Source organism: Leptopilina boulardi, unplaced genomic scaffold (genome assembly GCF_019393585.1).
Source record: "Leptopilina boulardi isolate dan_hultmark-lab unplaced genomic scaffold, ZJU_Lbou_2.1 LbouV2_325, whole genome shotgun sequence".
Taxonomy (NCBI): domain Eukaryota; kingdom Metazoa; phylum Arthropoda; class Insecta; order Hymenoptera; family Figitidae; genus Leptopilina; species Leptopilina boulardi.
The window spans coordinates 264,556-286,119 of NW_026137891.1; the positions used below are offsets into that span (position 1 = coordinate 264,556).

At 25.9% G+C, this 21,564-nt stretch overlaps 2 protein-coding genes across 13 annotated transcripts in view; both read right to left on the reverse strand.

The window, feature by feature from the left end:
* Positions 1-19,571, reverse strand: part of LOC127284802 (rho guanine nucleotide exchange factor 12) — a 49,964-nt gene extending 30,393 nt beyond the window's left edge. For 9 of the 12 annotated variants that reach the window (XM_051310494.1, XM_051310490.1, XM_051310491.1 and 6 more), the window contains exons 1-10: positions 19,191-19,571; positions 15,045-15,283; positions 14,300-14,349; positions 13,918-13,975; positions 5,867-6,327; positions 4,353-4,571; positions 2,490-2,744; positions 1,398-1,676; positions 862-990; positions 11-124 (exon numbers count right to left, since the gene is read on the reverse strand). In XM_051310494.1, coding sequence (XP_051166451.1) covers positions 11-124; positions 862-990; positions 1,398-1,676; positions 2,490-2,744; positions 4,353-4,571; positions 5,867-6,327; positions 13,918-13,975; positions 14,300-14,349; positions 15,045-15,225 — 1,746 coding nt within the window. In that variant the 5' untranslated portion in view covers positions 15,226-15,283; positions 19,191-19,571. Of the gene's footprint in view, positions 1-10; positions 125-861; positions 991-1,397; positions 1,677-2,489; positions 2,745-4,352; positions 4,572-5,866; positions 6,328-10,180; positions 10,424-13,917; positions 13,976-14,299; positions 14,350-15,044; positions 15,284-19,190 lie in introns of those variants that run through there. The other 3 variants (XM_051310493.1, XM_051310495.1, XM_051310492.1) reach the window with 3 other exon arrangements.
* Positions 19,572-20,321: 750 nt separating this feature from the next.
* LOC127284473 (ribosomal RNA small subunit methyltransferase NEP1) lies at positions 20,322-21,558 on the reverse strand. Its single transcript, XM_051309916.1, has 4 exons — positions 21,329-21,558; positions 20,953-21,196; positions 20,643-20,851; positions 20,322-20,570 (listed from the first exon to the last, which is right to left on the reverse strand). Exons 1-4 carry the CDS (start codon positions 21,470-21,472, stop codon positions 20,457-20,459), a joined length of 711 nt encoding a protein of 236 aa, XP_051165873.1. The 5' UTR covers positions 21,473-21,558; the 3' UTR covers positions 20,322-20,456.
* Positions 21,559-21,564: the final 6 nt, after the last annotated feature.

Sequence of the window (21,564 nt, forward strand, 5' to 3'; positions counted from 1 at the left end):
TTCTACTCACCAGACTGGAGAGATCGTTAGTGGATAAGACATAATTTATAAAAACTGCCAGATGTGCATGATGCCCCCATAATTTTGAAAGGTATTTAAACGGACCATGATCCTCCAATTGACCCTGAAAATATAAATTAATACAAAAATAAATAAGTAATTTTCTATTTAAAGATTTATAAATAATAATAAAATATCTAAATTTACAAATATTCATGATAAATTTATAATTTATTAAAAAATTAATAAAATCTTCAAAAAAATAAAAATTTATTTCAATGAAATTAAAATTAAAAAAGTAATTATTTTATAATAATAAAATCAATTATTTTACAATTGCAATAAAAAGAAATTAAAAAATGCATTTTTATGAAAGAAAAAATGCTTTTATAAAAGGAGACTACCCATGAAAATGTAAGGCCAATTTTACAAAAACGAATTCAGGAACTGGAAGCAGATATGGAGTCATCTCAGTGAAAGATTTATGAAATACAAAATTCTAAGGCGATGATGACTCAATGCTTACATGCATCATCGTTGAAAGAAAACGCACATTGCATTTGATAATTATAAGCCATTTGAAAATTTAATGTATTTTTGAAAATTTTCTCAAATATAAATAAATAATAATATATTAAAAAAATACATATTTTTTTTAAAATAAACTAAAAATTCTCAACAAAGAATTTAAAAGTCAATGTTTGAATAAAAAAAAAATTTTCTCTTTTTCTCTATCATACAAATAACTTTTTATTTCAAATATAATTCGAGTGATTAATTATTAAAATATTTTTAAAACATTAATATTGTTTATAAAAATATTATAAAAAGTTTATTTAAAATAAATTAAATAAATCTTACCACTTCTTGATCACTCATATCGTCATCTTCCATCGATATGATTGGTTTTTGAACAGTTGGAAGACCAGGACTGCTTTCGCAGAGGCTCGCATTATGTTTCGGTGACGACGTCGTCAAAAAACTGTTGCTCTAAAAATAAGAAACGCAGCATTAGCACATAAATTAACAAAAAAAAAAAACATATATATATATATATATATATATTCACAAGTCTTTAACGTTGACATTTTAGTTCAATATATTTGTTTCATAACATTTTTCACATTAAAACATGAATAATTAAAAAAATTTCTTGAATTACAAAAGAAAAATTTTTTCAAACAATTTATTATTACAAAAATTTAATTTAACTTTAAAAAATACTAAAAGAAATGAAAAATTATTGAAAATTGAGAAATAAAATAATTTTTTGCAAATCATTAAAATTCAAGAAGTATTGAAAATTATTTTGATTATTAAAATATTGATAAATTCTAAACTTATTGTTTCTTTTCGTATTATTATAAACGTTTTAATAATTTCTTTTTTCAACTTACATCATTTAGTCCAGAAGATGTTAAATTATTAGAATTAGGAATAGGATAAGGTGGAGGTGGTGTTCCTGGTGGTGTGATGTGAGGAGGATCATCCAGGTCGATTCCACTGTGACGTCCATGTCGCGGAGGAGATAAATCTTTCATCGATTCTGAGGCAATCAATAATCTACTGGCTTCCGCGGGAGAAATCATCGTCGTACTTAATTGTTCGGGGCTCGACTTCGTTCGATGATGCTTATTGAGTGAACTTGGTGATCCTAAATGCGCTCCCTGCGACAACTATTCATTTTTTTTTCATTATTAAAATTCACAAACTTAATTACAAAAATACAATGTAAATTATAGAATATTCAATTGTTTTCAAAACTAAAATTATTTTAAAAAAATAAACTAAAAAACATGAAAAAATCAATCTTTGGATAAAAAAAAATAACTGCAAAAAACCAGATTTAATCTAAAACCCAAATGTTATTGGATGACAGTAGACGTTAATATATATATATAAAAAAATGGTAGAGAGTCTAAGGACTGTAGTGTACAGGGGATATTGTTTAATTGTTACTGATTTTTTTTTACAAAATGTGTTTTTTACCTTCTACCAACAAGATGCATTATTTACAAATTTATTCACATTTATATAATAATTAGACCTCGGATTTTTGCTATTAAATTTAAATTTTAAAATCAAAAAATTGCATATTCCGAAGCCTAAAAATTTATTACCTTATTAAACCAAAATTATTCATTCATATTTGCAATTAAATAATGAAAAAAAAAGTAAAATACAAACTTTACTAAAAATACATATAAAAATAAAAATAAAATTAACCTTGTAATTAAAATATTTGCAGATCAGTCGCTTATTTTAAAATCATGATAAATCTATATTCGTCCGATGCTATCAAGCGCACACCATTTTTATTATTATTATTAAAAAAGAAACTTTTTAACTATAGTTCAAGCACCCTGTATAAATAATGTGAAGCCCTGCTTTTGCTGATAAAATCGTATGGAAAATGGAAATTTCTTCTTCTTTTCTTTTTTTTTTGACAAGTTGAGTTACTGTCGCACGAGAGCGATTAAACTACTTACAGAGTTAGGTATGCCATGACTGGTGGTGGGAGGCGTTATATGTGACAGCAGTTGTCGCTCCAGCTGGACTGTGTTGTGCGTGTTTGAAGTGGGTGGTAATGGACGAGGTGGCAATGGGGGTGGGGAAAGACTTTGCATGGAGAGAGATTTTCGGGAAGGTAAGGGTGGCGGTATATCACAGCAACCGCTGCTCGAGGGTAAGTCAAGAACCGCCAAATGACTTGGGGAAGATGAAGTGTTTGTTACCGAGCAAAGCTGTAAGACACAATACAAAAAAAAAGCTTTGTTAAACAATGTTAGCAAAAAAAAAAAAAAAAGGAAAGAGAGACTACACGAGACAAACAAACACATACACAAACACAGACACCTTTTTTTCAATGCCGCACGAATGCTACACAACATTAATTTTTGTCCCTTTGTGTGTGCTTTTTCCATTTTCTTTTTTTTTTCCCTCTTAAACTAAACTATATTATCGTTAATTTGGGACACATGAGTGTTCGACAAAAAAATTATTAGTTCAAATTGTCGAAATTCACAAGGTCGAATTTCTATTTAATTGAATTTTATAAAAAATTTCAAATTGTACTGAATTTATCATTTTTATTTTAACCAAAATCATCATTTAAGAGAATTTCCATTCGATGAAAATAGAAACTAAATCAAATAAAACTTTTATTAAATAAAAATTTTAAAGGTTGAAAATTCATTTCAAATGTCTATTTTATAATATTCAGCTAAATAGAAATTAGGCCTTATAAAATTTGAACTAATTAGTTTTAGGGAATATTCATGCATCCCATTGATCTCTAGCTCCCTTTGACAATCTCCAATAAATCTATTTCTAGTCTATAATGTTAGATGAGTCAGTCTTTAATTTAAGATGTGGCTCAAGTTTGGCAATGTTAATCCTTTTCCTGTTAGGAGTTTGTCTCGCTTTTTTTTTTTTCCTATTTTAACATATTGTAAAAAATTAATGTATTTTATAATTTTTCTCTAATTTGCAAGGATGAAAAAAAAATTAATAATTTATTTATGATTTAAACTTTTGAATGGATTTATTCTTTTTCTTTAAATTTATTTCAATTTTTGAAACATTGTGCAAACTTGAACTACATCAATTTAAGCAAATGGTGTGTTTGAAATAAATGTTTATTGCTTAACAATTGTTTCAAAGCTTATTTACAACTGCCAACTTCCCCTAAAATTATGTGTAACTATACAACCGCACCAATATTATACCCCTGTGTTCAATTTTTTAATGTATTTTCGGGATAGCTTCCCTACTTTCTTTATTAATAATAATAATAATAATAATAATAATAATAATAATAATAATAATAATAATAATAATAATAATAATAATAATTAAAATCAATTATTAAAAAAATAAAAAAACAGCAAATTATAAAAAAATTAAATATCAACAAAAAATTATTTTCTTTTTAAATAAATATTAACATCTAGCAGGAATAAATAATTTCAGAAAAATCAAAAAAAAAAAAAAAGTTATTGATGTCAACTGAAACGGAACTGGAGTCAACATTTAATTTCGTTTCGGTTTCAAACCCGGAACGTAATTAAAAATGTAATTTGATTCCATTTCAAACTCGAAACAAAATTAAAAACGTAATCTGATTCCGTTCCAAATGGTTTCTAATTAAAAATATTATTTATTCAATTTAGCTTTTTAATTTATTATTTATTATAAGAAAATTTTTAATTTACGTTATTCAATAAAATTTAAATTATTGAATTAAAAAGCAAATTTTTAATTCAATTCCAAATTCGAAACGAATTGAAATTAGTTTGTTAATTTGGTTTCGTGTTTCAAAAAATATATATGAAAAATAAATAAGTACGTACATGATCGTTGTTCGATACGGCGTTGAGTCTTTCTTGCAAAACCCGAACTCTTCGTTCAGCTCCATTTAATTCAGTTTGTAATGTCGCGATGCTGTTGGAGTTTCCAGCTCCGACTTTGGCCAATTCACTGCGAAGCTTGTCCACGTAGCTTTGCTCTTTCTCCAACATTAATTGAATTGTAATCACTTTTTCATTTTCCAGTTGACGCTTCTTTTCGTGCTACCAAAGAAAAAGAATTCAATAAGATTAAATTAAAAAAAAAAAAATTTAATGTCTTGCTACTGAAATAAAAGCGAAATTCTTGAAACAATTCTAAAATAACAGTTATTAATTAATTCAAATAGATCGATAAATTTATTAGTTAATAGAGTTCGCAAATGAAAATTGATTAAGAGAATTAAGCAATTAAGATAAGATCATTCATTATCAATTTCAAAAGAATTTCAATAAGAAATCATATTTTCAAAAGAGATCTTTATAAATCTCCAATATTCATAATTTACTGTCTTATTAAGATTATTAACTTTCTACATTTTAATGACTTGTAGATTTTGTTTGTTTACCTTTTGCAAAAGAAATAACTTTATTACCAATAAATGAAACTTCTTTTCAAGAATAAAATAAAAAAAAATGAAAAAGCATAAAATATACTAAAGAAAACAGCAAATAAACGATAAGAAAGTTTTATTAGCGAAACACATGCATAAAATATTAATTTTCAATTTCTACTTTTCTCTTACTTTTAAAAAATTTTTATTCCAAAGAAAAATGAAATTTTTATCATTTTAAAAATATTATTTCGAAAATTAAAAGACAAATTAAAAACATTCTTTAAAAAAAAAGAAGAAGTGCAAGCAAAAGAATAATTTTAAGCAGCCAATGCCCTTAAAAAAATAGAGTCTAAAAATGCAAGCCTGAAAAAAAATTAGAAGATCGTCATTTCTACATTTTATATTTTGTACCGGAAACGGTACCTACGTCATTTCTTATATCTTTAGAGTTTACTACGCATTTACCGAAAATTTACTAACGACAAAAATATTACTTTATTTCAGAAATTGATTTACAATTATTGATTTCCAAAAATTTATATACTCCAAAAAAATTCTAGTTTCAAATTTTCAAATTCATGAAATTGTAAAATAGAACTTTAGTTCTCAATTTTTTTTAGTAACATTAATATTATTTTACTTGCTGAAAAAAATGAAAAGATTTTCAAAAATACATTCATTTATTTCTATTTACCAATGATTCTGACTGACAGTGAAAAGTTTACTTTTTCCCGAAAAAGATTTTAAACAAACAAAAATACATTTTTACGAATTAAAAAGACCGTATATTTTTTTATAGAGCACTTTAGAAAAAAAAATTTTTAATTAATCTTTAAGTAACTAAAAAATTGAAATTATTGAATAAAAATAAAACTTTCAAATTAAAAATTCAAATTTGCCACCTGTAAAAAAATATTATTGAAAAAAATAATTAAAAAAAAAAAAAAAAAAAAGTCGGCTTACATTAACAACTGGCGTGCTGGCGAAAAGCCTCCAAGTTCTTGGATTTCGAAAAAAGCGTGAAGGAGAATCAAGCGAGGATGAAGCAGGGGAAAAATTAATATTATCAAAGCATAATTTAGCTGAGTGTGTTCTGTTGATAGAATGTTGATTGTTGTTGTTTTTGTTGCTGTTGATTTGAAAATTAATGCCAGAATTCGTACGATGTCGATAATAGGGACTTACGTCGGCGGGTTGTGGACCAGTAATACGATCAGTACACGATACGCCTCCAGCTGGTGCTGTAAATGCTCTATGAAGTGATGTGGCGGGTTGCGAAGGTGATACCATGGTTGTACAGCCGGCAATTACACCAGCTGGTTGATGATAGTGATGTTGCTGTTGTCCCGGATGATCGCCAGGTAAACCTGATGCTCCCGAACTCACTGGTTTCTGTTGCACTGTCAAAACCACTTCTGTCGAGGCTGAAACAATTTCAAAAATTATTAATTTATTAATTAATTTCGCGGTTAATTGGATTTATATAATCGTAATTTTTAAATGTTTAATTAAAAAAAAATTCACTATTACATTTAAATATAAAAAATTTGCATTTTACACAATTTTCTGATATAAAAATCCCACAATCCACGTGGGAAGCAAAAATGTATCATTTACAGGAAAAAAAACGTTAATTAACAAAAAAAAAAAAAAAAACAGCAAGACATTCAAGGCTAAAATAATAATTTGTTGACATGGCCAAGTCCACCAACTTTCCATTTAATATATTTCCTCTCTACATTCCTCACGAATTTGATTAGTGATTCCAAAACTTAATTAGTCTTCGATTCTCTGGATAAATTAACACATTATAATTTAGAAGATGAGCAATAAAAGAACAGATAATAAGGAATTTGAAACGAATTTTGAAATATTTTGTGCGAAAATATAAAATATTTTTTTTTTACTGTTTGGCTAATATCACAATTATTTGATTTCCGAACGTTACAAAAAATCATTTTTCTCCCAAATAAAATCTAATTGAAAAAAATATATTCCTGAAAAAAATTGTTGATGCAGCATAACGAATTCACGTATGTTTGCTGAAATTATATTATATATATATATATATATATATATATATATATATATATAATTGCATAAAATTTCATGCCCTAAATACCGGGTTGAGTAATTTTCACGAGATTTCGACTATACGAACCAATGCTTTTCGACGCGGAATTTCAACGGGAATGTGAATTTACCTCGACTAAAAACCTTTACACAGTTGTGCAGATTTAAGTCGGCAGTGACACAGCTGCACGTTATTATTATAGGATTATTTCGAGCGAATAACGTGCAATGGATTTTCTTTAGGTCAGCAAATTGTATTCACTATACTTGTTGAATATATATATACATAAATGTCTTGCCACTAAAGAAAGTAAAACGGTCCCGAAGCATTCACTTCAAAAAGAAACTCATCGCTTCTATTGAATATAATATATATATATATATATATATATATATATATATATATATATATTTCACTCTGACAATTGTCTTTCAAGATTGTTGCCGCGCGACAGTCTCTATTATCAAACCTTAATCCCGTAAATTCGTTTCACTATCGATTATTATTATTTGACAAAGTTTATATTATTTAAAAACAAGATTGCAATTTTATTTAAAATTACATTAATTTTTAATTCAAAATTAAATTAATTTTGCATCAATTAAAAAAAATTTTTTTTAAGTTTATTTTCTCTTCACTAAATTCCTTCTTATTAATTTAAAAATAAGAAAAATTATTTTATTTTTAAAATTATTCCGAATTTGAATTATTAAAAAAGAACATTCTAAATAAACGAAATGTAAAAAACAAATTTGAAATTGTTTTAAAGCAACTGTGTTATAAGAAAGTTGTAAAGATAAACAATCTAACTTTCTGATCGTTTCTAATGGACTCGCAAAATTTTTGTAAAATGACCACTGTAAGAACTATAAAAAAAATACTTTATTTCGGTGAATTCATTAACAAACTTTCACATTCAAAGTGTTTTCTAACTTCAGTGCCAATCGTGACCTTGTCAAGTGTAACATGTCCTTTTTTTAAAAAGCAGTTTATAAAAAATCTTGTTTAATTTAAATAATTAATTAATAATCAATTATTTATTTAATAATTAATGTATTTATTTTCGTATTTATTAATAAATTTCATTAATTATTAAAATAAAAAATAATTTTAATTTCGTTGGAAAATCGAATAAAATAAATTTCTGACTTCAGAGTAAAAAAAAGGGAATTTTTCTCAAGCACGTCGTTGTCGTTACGGTTGATTGTTTATTTTACTTTCCCTATTGTCCAAAGAAATATTTCGGTATTTGATTCCTTATTTTTTTTTCAAGCATATGATTCACGGTCGTTGATGAAAAATTTTTGGTAGGTCATTGGCGTTTTGGGACATCCTGTTGAAAAATCATTTTTTGCGTATATTAAGAGAATGATGAATATTGTGCTTTGAAAATAATTAATACTCTTTAGATTTTTGTTTCATTGTGTGTCCAGAAACGCTTTGTCGTACATGTAATAAATTATTGCAAATAAGCTGGAATCCTGAAATCTCCATTGCACTTTGCAACAAACAACTTGATTCCAAGAAAATTAATAATTGATGAACATTTTTATATTATACTCATGAGACTTGGATTTTTTTTTCTCCTTTCTGGGAAGCATATAATCGCAAGAGTTTTTCCCAAGTTTATTTATAAAATGCACAAACATTTTAAAATTTAACCTTTAAGAATTATTTTGCATTTCAAATCAAAAAGCAAATTAATTTCCGATAAACAATTCGCACAATTTATTATAATATTTATATATAAAGCTTGTTTACTTAAGAAGAAAAGGGTAAACTTGCATTTTTTTTCATTAGTGTGAAACTGGGACAATTTAAATTTTGCCAAAAAAATGTCAACATAATTTTTTTCAGAAAATTTTCTAATTATTATTTGGAAATGCCGGGTGACAATATCAACCTTGCAAAATGTACGGACAATTTCTGAATTCGTGCCAAAAACCTTTCATTTAAGATGACTAATGCTCAATTTATTTTCAAGAAAATCAAAGAAATACTTGAGGCAAATTTTGCCTCTAAAAATTCAAATTCAACTTTTCAACAACAAAGAACTGTGAACATCAATATATAAGTATTAAAATTCCATTGTCAGTTTGAGAAATTTATAAGATGTTAAAAATACGAGCATTTATTTAGAATATTATCCAAACAAATAAAATTGAAATTATGCAAAATCAATTGCATTATTTAAAACTCTCATTTTCACCCAATTAATAGAAAATTAATAAAAAATTTAAGCAAAAGCAAATTTTCAAAAAAAAAAAAATTAAATATTTTTCAATATTAGTTTCAAATTATTATAAAAAAAATAAAGAAATAAAGAACGGTTTAGAAAAAAATTTACATGACATTGTATACTTTTTTAATTTTTGTAAATTGTAAAATTATGTAACTATTTCTTTGATACACATGTTAAAAGGGATAGAAAAAAAGAAAAATTTTCCGAATCTCTAAAAATTTCACTTGCCTTGACCTTATTTTTATTTTCAGTTATATATGTTACATGGAGCCACATGCTCTCATAAACTATCAAATTTTTAAATCATCCTGACAGAGAGAAATTAAAGACTTTAATCCGACAAGTCTTACGAACTGCGGAATAGCCAAAAAAAATTTTAATCCAACAATATATTCAGTGACGAACCTATATTAATGTGTCCTATTTTGCATCAGCAAATAGTTTTTTTTTAAATCAAAATTTGTTTAAATAATTTTTTCAGAAGAAAAAAAAATTCAAAAATAATATAATATAATCAAATTATAATATTGTAATTTAATAAATGTTAATTATTTGTTCAAATTCAATTACTAGTAATATCAACTATAAAAATATCTCAAATATTAAAAATCATTTTTTAAAATCCAATTATTGTAATATTCGATTACTTTATAATTTAATTATTTTATGGAATTAATTAATTTGAAATTTAATTATTTTGTGAATTTTATTGTAATTTATATTTTTTCAAAATCAACCAATATTTGAAAGTAGTATTTATAAATTTTTTTATCTAAAAAAAAATGTTTAATTCAGGTAAACAGAAAAATTTTGTTTTTTTTTAGTGAATCATTCATCCATTTAAGGTAAATTTTAATATTACATTTTTTTCTTATAGAAAGAGAATGCAAATTTTTAAACAAAAGGGAATTTTTTTTATTAAAATCTAAGGAATTGCGAGGTCAAAAGTAGTAGTGGCTACCCAAATAAAGCTCCACGGGAGCTTGATCCCAGGCCCGTTTCAGGTGGTACGTGGTAGGTGTTCTCATGTAGAGGATCGTTTCTCGACGAATCAAGCAATAATCGCACATTCAGAATTTAAAAAAAAAATTCTGTCGGTAACGAAAATTTGCGACACTATGTCTATTCTTTTTTTTTTTTTTTGGTCTCACTTTTTGCAGCCCGCCACGTTTTGTATGTTTCGGAATCAAAAACTAAACTGCGTAAAAGCGAGCCAAGCGCAAAGTTTGTATCTAGTAGCGCGGGCGTTTCGTTGGGAATATTCGTATGTATACCGAGAACCTCGGCCCAGGTGTATATTAATATGAATGACGAGGTCCAGTGTTTACACACTCTAACACGCGACCAAAGACGTGACTGGACCGAGATGAAGTCAACTTAAAAGAGAGAAAGAGAATCGAGCAAGAAGTGTGTACACAAATTCTGCTTCGAAAATCTTTCGAGATGATTTTCGTTTCCTAGATAGACGACACACACATATATATATATATACTATATATATGTATAGAGGCCAATGAAGAGAGAGAATGTGTATTTTATTTGGTGGCTGAGTCTATTCTCGAACCCTGGACTTTAACAAGTTTCATAGATGCTTGAGAAAATGCTAATTAATAGCAGCATCAAACACGCCAATAGAATGAATGAAGATTTCTATTTGAAATGTGAATGGACCTTTTGAAAAAAAAAAAATTATTTTTTCTTCAGAAACATTATTTTTGAGACAAATATTTTCAAACACCAAATTAATAATTCACCAATATTATTTTTGAGTCGATTAAATCTTTGTCACGTTTAATCGACAATTATGCGATTAATCAATGTCCAATTGTCAGATATACATTACATAGCTAGCGTTTTTGCATTAAAAAAAAATGACTAAAGAAACTAGGAAAAATATGGAAAATTATTGCTGGAATTTTTGTAAATATACAAATGAAATATTAAAAAATAGTAAAACAAACAATTAATGAAAAATTAATTATAAAAAAAAATTTTTTAAAATAACAATGTTTGAAAAAAAAGAAATATCTTGAATACCAGGAGACAGAAAATCATGAGGAATAATGTGGAGAGTATTTAAATAAATTAACTGTAAACAACAAGCTCGTATTAATCAGCAAACGGTAGTTTGTTAAAAAGCAAATTCTATAAATGGTACTAGTATGACATTCAACAATATATATTTATATTTTTTCACAAGTTTTTAAAAATTTCCTATATGACTATAAGTAAAAAAAAATTTATCCTATATTGTTAGAAATCAATCTAAAAGTTGAGAACCTCGGCAATAAGGAAAGACCAGAAAAAACTTATTGAGTCAGCACGACGATTACTTCAATCCTGCGTGACTTCAACCATAACTTCCAAGCTTTCTTGCCACAAGAGATCTTCCTTGTTTTATGGAAAAATGAACATTACATTTATTATCTATATCTTTATAGGTGACTTTCTTCACATCCTAATCGGAAATTTTCCTAATAATGATATTCATTTTATTCTCTCAATAATCAAAACATTTCTTTAGAAATTACACACGAATAAGGAAATTCCCTTTAGTTTTAATTATTAAAATTATAAATTTAATTTTTTAAACACTATAAAACTAAAAAATTTTCAAAAATGACAAAAAAAAATTAATAATTCTTGATGTCAGATAATTAAAAGATTTATGTCATCTTCATTAATATATATATAATTATATATAAAGTCAAGAATGCGAGACAAGAGTTTAATAATCGAGAGTGCAGATCACGTGCATAATGTAATAATTGTAAATGATAACAATTATTACGTTCTCTCTTATTCTCCTGCACTTTGGGATAATAAGACTATATACATACAACAACAAAAAGTTTCAGAATATATAATATACCTATATATACATACCACGTGTTTATAAACTAAGACCTACTTTATAATCACACAAATTGATAATAAAACAACAAACACTAAGATTTTTTTTCCATTCTTAAAAAATACACTTTACATTCCAATTGACACATCTGCCTCGAGTTATATCAACTATCTGAAGGACTTTGACAACTTTCCAGCAAGAATCAATTTTTATAATCATATTTTCGATACCTTCCTCACTATTTCACTAAATTCAAAACTTGCCAAAAAAAATATTAATAAAAATAATTCCCAAAATATTAATAAAATTTAAATCATTTCTTCTTAGAAAAAAAATTTCTTTCGAAAAATTAAATTAGATTTCAAGAATTCAAATTCATCAAAAATATCAAATATTCAAAATCATTTCAAATTAATTTTTAAAATTTTCTTTCAATTTTATTCAAATATTATTTCAAAATATAGTCATATATAGTATGAAACAATCAATTATTAAAATTATCATTATCTGAAACTAAAAAATTGTTAAATCAACAATTGAAACAAAATTTTGTAAATCAATGAAAATCAACATTACTCAATAATATTTGTCTTTTATACTAATAACAAAATTCTTACATTATTCAAACTCTTGAAAACTTTGTGTACATTACAAAAAAAAAAAAAAAAAAAAAAAAAAAAAAAAAAAAAATGATCTAATCAATGAGTATTGAATTAATTTCTAAATAATTTCTCGATTCCTATTCAATACTTCATCTCTCGACATCTTTCTTTATTTCTTTGATTGAAAAAACACGTGACATGTATTTGAAAACATGGCGTTGAATAACACAAGTGCTTCTTTCGTGATGAGATCAGTGAATGTACTTCCGCTCCAATTACGAGGAATTAATATACAATTGAATGAACGAGAAATTCCGAATCTTTGAAGAAGAGCCAAATACCAAACTTTTGTCATATATTCTTGACGAGAAGGATTTGTTTTCTCAATTCTCATATATTTGAGAATAGCTTCTTCATATCCTCCGTATCTTGGGGTATTTTTTTTTCAAATGCTAATTGAACGTGACGAAAACTAATCAGATTTCCCTAATGGTTAGAAGAGAGATGAGACGACAAGTGTTAAATTTAACGCTCCATTACATTTGTTGCACAATTTCTATAGGAGTATCATCCATGTGTTCAACTCTTGTTTGTTAAATGACTCTCTGATCTTTACCTGTTGTAGTTTAAAAAAAAAAAGTGCCAAAGAGAGATATAAAGTTGAAACACACAGTCACTGCTATAAACTCATGTGATTACATCACTATATGAATGCCTCGGGCCTGGTACATTCGCGCACGCCGCGCTTATAAGAAGTGTGTGCTTAAATCAAAATGTCATAACAATGTTTCAGTCGCCTGTTAATAAGGCCTTCAATGTGAAATTATAATTGTAAAAAAAAGAAATAATCGAAGAAAAAAAAAATTGCGAGGACAAAATATAACAACGGATGAGAGAGAAACGCAGAAAATCCATATAAGAAAAAGTTGAGAAAACAATATTGCGTTCGAAAAATAAATTTTTTTTTCGTTACTGAATGTAATTGATTATGATCACATTAATTTGAAAAAATTACTATCAGCTACCATCGACTGACAATTATAACGACCATTCTTTGATCAATGATCAAAAATCAATGGAAAGAATTGTTGTAACCGACAAAATGTTATAATCAATTTTTTTTTTTACTTTAAAATACGTCTTTGATTAAGATATATTTTTTGTTTTAATTATTTCATCATTTCTTTTACCATTTTTGTTATTTGAAATAAATTTAATTAAAAAATTAATTCAAAAACTCACCTTTTATAAGTTTCACCACGTCTTCATGTGTCGAGTGCATTACGTCCTCTCCATTCACCTAAAATTAAAATACAAAATTAAAATACCATTTCGATATATATTTAAAAGTGTAAATATTTAATTCTTTCAATAAAATACATTTTTTTCCCCTAATAACATATTTAGAATTTGATTTTCATCTCCAGGTCAACTTTTTTAAATACAAGGACTCAAGATAAAGAAAGAATTTATAAATAAATATAAAAAAAAAAAAACAACACACATCAAAAGTAAAGTTGAAAAAAGTTGGATAAAATTGGAATTCAGAAAGGCAAAATGGCAATTAAAGAATAGCAATGAGTCATTGTCTATATTGTAAATATCTATACTAAATAAAACTCACTTTGATTATTTTGTCTCCAGCGTGAGCTCCGGCTCTGGCTGCAGCACCGCCTACAGTAAAATAAAGATGCATTAAAAATTGAAATAAATAAATATATATTTATCGAAAAACAAGTTTTCTAAGTTTCTAACACTCTCGCATAGAAACTTTGCAAAGAAATACACATATAAACTTTTTAAAACGGATCTAGCCTATTAATAATTTTCTTTAACAATATAACACTCTATCATTTGACACTACGTTTACGATTCAACTGATTTATCTTGATTGATAATGCTATATATATATATATGTTTGAGAATAAAACTTGATTAAAATCACTTATAAGATTCAGTTTATTTCAATTATGTCAAGTGTGATTTCTTTTTTTTAATTACATTTGACAGTAATGTCACAAGACTCACACTGTTAACAAGATCGAGGTTTCCTTTTAAATGGAAAACACACTACTTATATATAGCTCATTAAATTATCAACATTGAGGAAAATCTAAAATGACATCAGAGCGTTTGTTTTTTATTTGTTAATTTAATTGAAAGCAAAAATTGTTTAAATTATTATTATTTTTTTTTTTTTGAATAAAAAGTACAAAACTATTTCTCAAAACATTCAACAATTATTATACCTTTTATTATTAATTTAATTTATAAAATAAATTTTAATAATTACTGATAAATTTTTTTAAATTAAAAAATATAAATTAATTTTTTGATTAGTTAGGTAACAATTGAATTTTTATTTATACCTTTCTTGACTGATTGAATAAAGACGGGATTGTTTCCAGAGACTTTCATCCCATATCCAGCATCATCCTTATAGATGACGAGGATGGTGACGGGTATAAGTTCGCCAGGATTTCCTCCACCTGGACTAGCGACACCACCACCCCCACCGACACTGTGCCGAAAAGCCGCCGTTCCATTCATCCCTCCTGTGTTCCAGCTTCACCTCACCTCCGCATATGACACCAACAATCCGAAAGTCCTGTATTCCATATTAATTAAATATTATTAATAACAATGATTACATAAAATTAATCAATTTCAAATATTTTTTCACAAGCTGTGTATGAAAAAAAATTTTAATTAAAAAAAAAATAGTTCAGCCCTTTTTTTAAAATATTGTCAAAATATTAAATTTTAAAAATAATTAAAATTACGGAAGTAAATTATTTAAACTAATTACAATTTTACACAAAAAGGAAAAAATTTTCATTTTTTTTCATTGCACGATATTTAAAAATTATCTTCTAAAAAATATGAATAAATAAATAAAAAAAATTTATTATTTACTACTACTGAGTCATAATATAAAATTAGTCCTTTGCCAAAAAATTATTTAAATTCTTCCAAGTAATTGAAATCTCATGATTGTTCAAATTTATTGATATTTAAATATTGTCGGAAGTTGAATTCCATTAAATTTTAAGATTTCCAGGTGAAAATGTTCTATTTATTAATCAATATAAATAATTTCTCTCTTCACATATTCAACTGGTAAATCATATTCTAAAACTGAATTTATATATATATTTATTATAAGTGTTTAAATAAAGCGAAAATTTTTTTTCTCCTCCGCTAAATGTAATAATAATCAATTTTTTAAAAATATTTAATTACCGTTTTACTTTATAATAATAAAAGTAATCTTTAATAATAATGGAGCGCATAAAAATTTTAAAAAGACAATTTTAAAAATTCCATTTTAAATTTTTCATAAATTCTTAAATATTTCAAAATAATTCCAAAAAAAAATCCAGAATATATATATATATATATATTATTTTTTTTTCCATTTCGTCTGTATACTAAACTCGTTAAAGATAATAATCTTGAGAATTCATAGAGAAAAAAAAAATTTTCAAGGGATTCGGAGCAAGTTCGTCGTCAGAGATGAGATTTGATATTTTTGTGTGGAGGAGAGAAAAAAAAATATTTTAGCAAAACAAGAAGGCGGTTTTTATATAGTGACAATAGAAAGTGGTTCAGGGTATATAGTGGTTATTGCTGGCAGGTGTTTAGAGCGATAACTACTCGTCTGAAATTCCCTGCACTCACACACATGAACCAAAATGCAAATATCGTCATGGTGCCTCCTGGCAAAACCCTTGATCCTCCAGAATGGAACAGTGTGTGCCATTGTGAAACCGGAAGTCTGGTAAATTTAACGAACTGTGTAAAAGCAACTATCGTATACTCAAAAAGCTACTATCACTCATGTAATATCTCGAAAATCACTGAACTGCAGAAACTGTGCAGATTTAGAGTGAAGCAGATTACACTCTCTGGGTTAAATTAAGTTCCACAAGTGGAGTGCCAATTAGAGTATCAAATGAAAGATATATAGAATTTTAAATTCTTAACATATTATTAATAACAATATAAAATAGTTCACAATTTTTTTTTTCTCTCCCAAAAAAAAAATCTCTGATATTTTTTTTATCATTTAAAAAAAAAATTCATTTTTACATACAACGATAAAAATTATTCATATATATTTATGAATCCAATAATTTAAAAGGAATGTTTAGAACTAATCAAAACATTGTTCAATTGAAATGCTTAGAAAACAAAAATAAACATTATTTTCAGAAATAAAGTTCAGAATTATAGTTTACGTTGCAATAAATTTTGACTTTAATTTTCCAACCATTCCAAGTTAAAACGTAAATAATTTCGAAGTGATTTTTTTCATCTAAAATAATTGAAATTAGATTTTAATTCCAATTTAAAAAAAATTCTATTTTTACTTTAAATTTTCTTTATCTTTAAAAAAAAAAAAAATACAAAATAGTCATTCTTGATGTTTAAATAATAATTAAAAAAAAACTTTGTTTTTAAAAAATTGCAGTTAACTTTTTTTTTAAATAATAATTATTATCTTTTTTGTAATTAGTGTATAATTAAAACAAGCATTGGAAAATCTATTATTTTGCAATTACTATTATCTTTTTTTTTATCAACCATTAACTGAATCTTTTGTTGACTCAAATTGATTGTAATTTAATTTTTTGCTAATCCAAATAATTTATTTATCATATTTGATTTGCTTTGTAAATAAATATATAGAAATTAATTTTTAAAGTAAAATTTGAAGAATTTGAATATATATAGAAGATTAAGCTGTTGTTATTTTCTGTAACGAATTAAAAAAAAAAGTTGATTATTTTTGAAACAATATAAACTGCATAAAAACATACAATACGCGCATCTATTCATTTAAGATTTCAACACTTCATTTAATATTTGAAAAACTTTGACGTAAGTGACCATGACCATGTCTCTTATGTATATCCAACAATTGAAAATAATACTCGTCGATTCTCACACGATTTATGCAAATTGAATGACAGAATCTAAGCGATAAGTGTTTTTTTTTAAAACGATCATCATTGTATCATATTTATTTAAGTGAAAGCGTTTTCGTTTTATTTCAATTTTATTTGCAATATTATTTTCTTCATGTCTAATTCGTATTCATAAAACGGAAATTTATACAGTTTGAAAAACCTATTAGTTTTTCTCTTGAAAACAAAAAAAAAATTGTATATATCCAGTCTTTAAGATAATAGGTTTACTTAAAATTCGTGCATAATAATACGATCCTTATGATTATATTTTTAAATATGACTCAAAACTGACAAAATAATTATTAGTCAGAAATAGTCCTAAGGGTTAATAGAACCAATTCAAATATTTTGCCAAATTTAAGTAAAAAAAAAATAATGCAAAAATTATTTTAATTCAAAGAAAAAAATATCTAAAAATAAATAATGATAGAGATACATTAATTAGTGCTAATCTTAACTTAGTGACATGATGTTTGTAACTAAAGTATAAAAATGATAAATATTTATATTTTTTACGACCTTAAATTTATTTCATTTAATTAATAAATTATTAATATTTTCATTTTCTATTTCAATAAATAATTTATATTTTTTAAGGACATTCAGTAAAGTAAAATAAAAAAAAAAATAAATAATAATAGAAATGTTTCTTAATTTATATGAAATGATGGAGAAAAAGGAATGATTTCATTTCGCAAGACGGAAGAACCACGTCACATAGAAGTCATAAATTCCAAAGCATAAAAATTATATACATAAAAAGTAATTTGTAGGTTGACTTAATAAATCAAATGCATATATTAGAAACTAAATAAATCCAACGAACTAGTTTTGAATAAAAGAAATAATATAGTGAAATGACGATAGGAAAAGCGAGTGGTTTATCAGTGATTTACGAGTGATTTGAATGATTAGGTCAGAAGATTTAATCACTCCCAAGATTAAAACCATATGTAACGCTGTGTATTTATTCCTTTACAAGAGAGAAGTATCAACTACTCAAGCAGCTAAAAAGCATGTAATTAAATTCTAGTTCATTAAAAAGAAAAAGGATGATGTATATTGTTGTCTTTTTGCAAAATACTGTCAACAATATAAACAATCTAACCTCTAGAATTTTGAATATATTTTCAATTTTTTTCGATAATGCATTGAAAAAAAAAATGATAAGAGCATAATTTCTAGAAGAAATAAGCATACATTGAAAGCTAAAGACTAGGAATTCGTCTGAAGAATGGAGAAAATATTGCAGGGAGTTAGGAAGCATTTGACAGCAGCCGCAAAGGAGAGACGCTCGTTTTGTGACAGCGTGAGACAGCGAGAAGAGAGAGAGATTTCTCCAAATAAATGTAACAATAATAATACTAATTATATGAAATTAATCGATTAATTAGATTATCAAAATAAAGCTTGTTGAGGAGATGACAACAATCGTGACCTTAAAAAATTATTTCCTGCGATGTTGCATGAGCTCACACCACAAGACTTTTGACTTTCTGAACAGGGAGTATTGAGATCAGTGCATTTAGAAGTAACGCCTACCTTTCATTTAATCTATTGTTTTCGTACTCCGTCGACCACGTCAAGTTTTGTTGACCAAATTTGATGAATTGATCACAAAATAATCTCCAAACAGGCACTTTACAATAGTCACACGCGAATTTCACTACAATTGTCATAACAAAAGAACTCACATGAACATGGCTGGTGACGGATAATTACTGGGCCTCTCACACTTTCACGACACATAGCAACGAAACATGGTAGAAAATGGTTCAAAAAATTGCTCAATTTAACAATAATTATCATCCACTAATTAAATCACTTTTCACGCAAAAGTGAAACACTCAAATTCCTCTATAAAATGCACATTGACTTTGAAATAAAAATACACACCACTAACAAGTGTCAGCCATCTTGTACGGCTCTGGAAATACATAGCAAATAAGTGTTCCGAAAAACGTATCGTGTCTCAATGCGCATGCGTCAATTAGAAGACGCTCATTGGTTGAATAAGCCCGCATTTATTTAAAACGTATTTAATGTCAAATTTGTAGTGAGATTAACATTTTTTTTTATAATACATTTTTATAATTAGGAAATATAGAAATATTTAATTGGTAAACTTACAATCAATGGTAATTTTAAATGAAATTATGTTTAACGATGGATTTGTAAGTTATTTTAATTGTAATTTTCTTTTGTTACAATTGCGCATGCGAAAGACGCTACATGTTAATTGGCTGTTAGTGCCGCTTTTATTTAAAAAAAACATTGCTTTAAATATTTCTAGAAAATTGATTATTTAATAATTATTATCAGTTTTAATTAGGTGATTTTTTCGAGAATTATTTTTTATAATGACCAATATTAAAAATTTGATGGATTACGAGATTTATTTTTAACAGTGTGAAAGTAAAAAAAGAAAACACCATGATTGATAAAATAGAACGCTCAAAGTTGATAAAAAAGGATTCTATTATGACAATTTTTTTTTGAAATATTTAAATTTTAATTAAAATATAATTGAACATAAAGGTAAATTTTCTCAAAATTGTTTTTTCCAATCAAAAACCGGCTGAAAATACAAAATGAAATAAACGTAGATAGTTTTTAATATTTTTCTTGCATATTTGGAAGGGTTCGAGAAATAAATTATTTAAAATGCATGTATTTTGTAATTAAAATCGCTTTAATTAATTTCAAAATAATTAATAGTTTCATGAAAGTGTCGTGTAGAAAAATATTTACAATTATATAATTATTAGAAAATTACTTAGATTCTAAATATTTTTTTTAATATTCAACTTATATAATTCCCCAAACTTCTTCAAAGCCTGAACATAATTTAGCACACGTCAAAGCAGCAGATAGTGGATAATTACTTATGGAAAATGTATCTTCCATGTAGTCCGTTTTTACCTGTAATTAATTTAAAAAATTAATTTTCCAAAAAGAATATATTTTTTCTAAAAAAAAAAAAAATAGGCTCACTTGTCCATGTGCCATTGCTCCAACAATAATAGCAATTGGTTCATTGGAAGGAACCAAATCTCGTGGATTTTTAACTTCTTTTGCACTAAAGGACATGGCGATTTTTTTGCATCCAACAGGAAGATGATTTGTCACTGGATTTTTTATAACTTTTAATAATTTCATTGGACTGTCAGAAGAACGGACACAAAATTTGTGTAAAAGTTGTACTATAATCAAATTAATTAAAAATTAATAATTTATAAACTATATAATTAATCAAATAATTTCTTTGGAATTTCTAAGAAATAAAATAGAAAAATAATCTCACCCATGAGACCTGCAAATCGATTAAAAGTTCTAGGAATTCTCGTCTGAGGATTAACTTCGATTAATACATTTTTTTCTGTTTTAATATAGACTTGCAATAAACCAGCTCTATTGAGAGGACTGTCCATCAACATTAATAAACATTGATGTGTTATATCAGGTCTACTATTACCAGGTGGACGATTATCTTTTTTTAAAATATTCGCATGATCATCACAATTAAGAAGTTGAAAATTGTTGCCCACCTGTGAAAAAAATTAATTTATCATTTTTACCACAATTTCGTAAGAAAATGCAAATTATTTTCAAAAATTTCCCAAACATTTGGATTTATTAAATAGAAATAAAAAAAAAAAAACGAAATTACTTTAACTTACTTTGACAGATTCCAATTGGGCATTTTCTAAAATTACAATGAGACGTTTCTCCTGATTTTTTATGTGACGAACTTGAAGATGTTTTGGAGCAGGATCAAACTCATACTCATCATCCTTTTCATTATTTTTCCTCTTTTTACCCATAATTTTTTGAAATTATTTGATCACACAACAGAAAATGACACACCACGTGAAAAAAGTTAGGTTAGAATTAACGCCTTAACCAGGGTTGGGTA

Bases quoted from the DNA above. Each gene is read 5' to 3' on its own strand.
- LOC127284473 (XM_051309916.1), bottom strand. From the start codon at position 21,472: ATGGGTAAAAAGAGGAAAAATAATGAAAAGGATGATGAGTATGAGTTT. The intron at 20,852-20,952 runs GTGAGATTATTT...ATTTGATTATAG, and splicing joins TCGATTTGCAGGTCTCATGG to TACAACTTTTACACAAATTT. The intron at 20,571-20,642 runs GTGAGCCTATTT...AATTAATTACAG, and splicing joins GAGCAATGGCACATGGACAA to GTAAAAACGGACTACATGGA.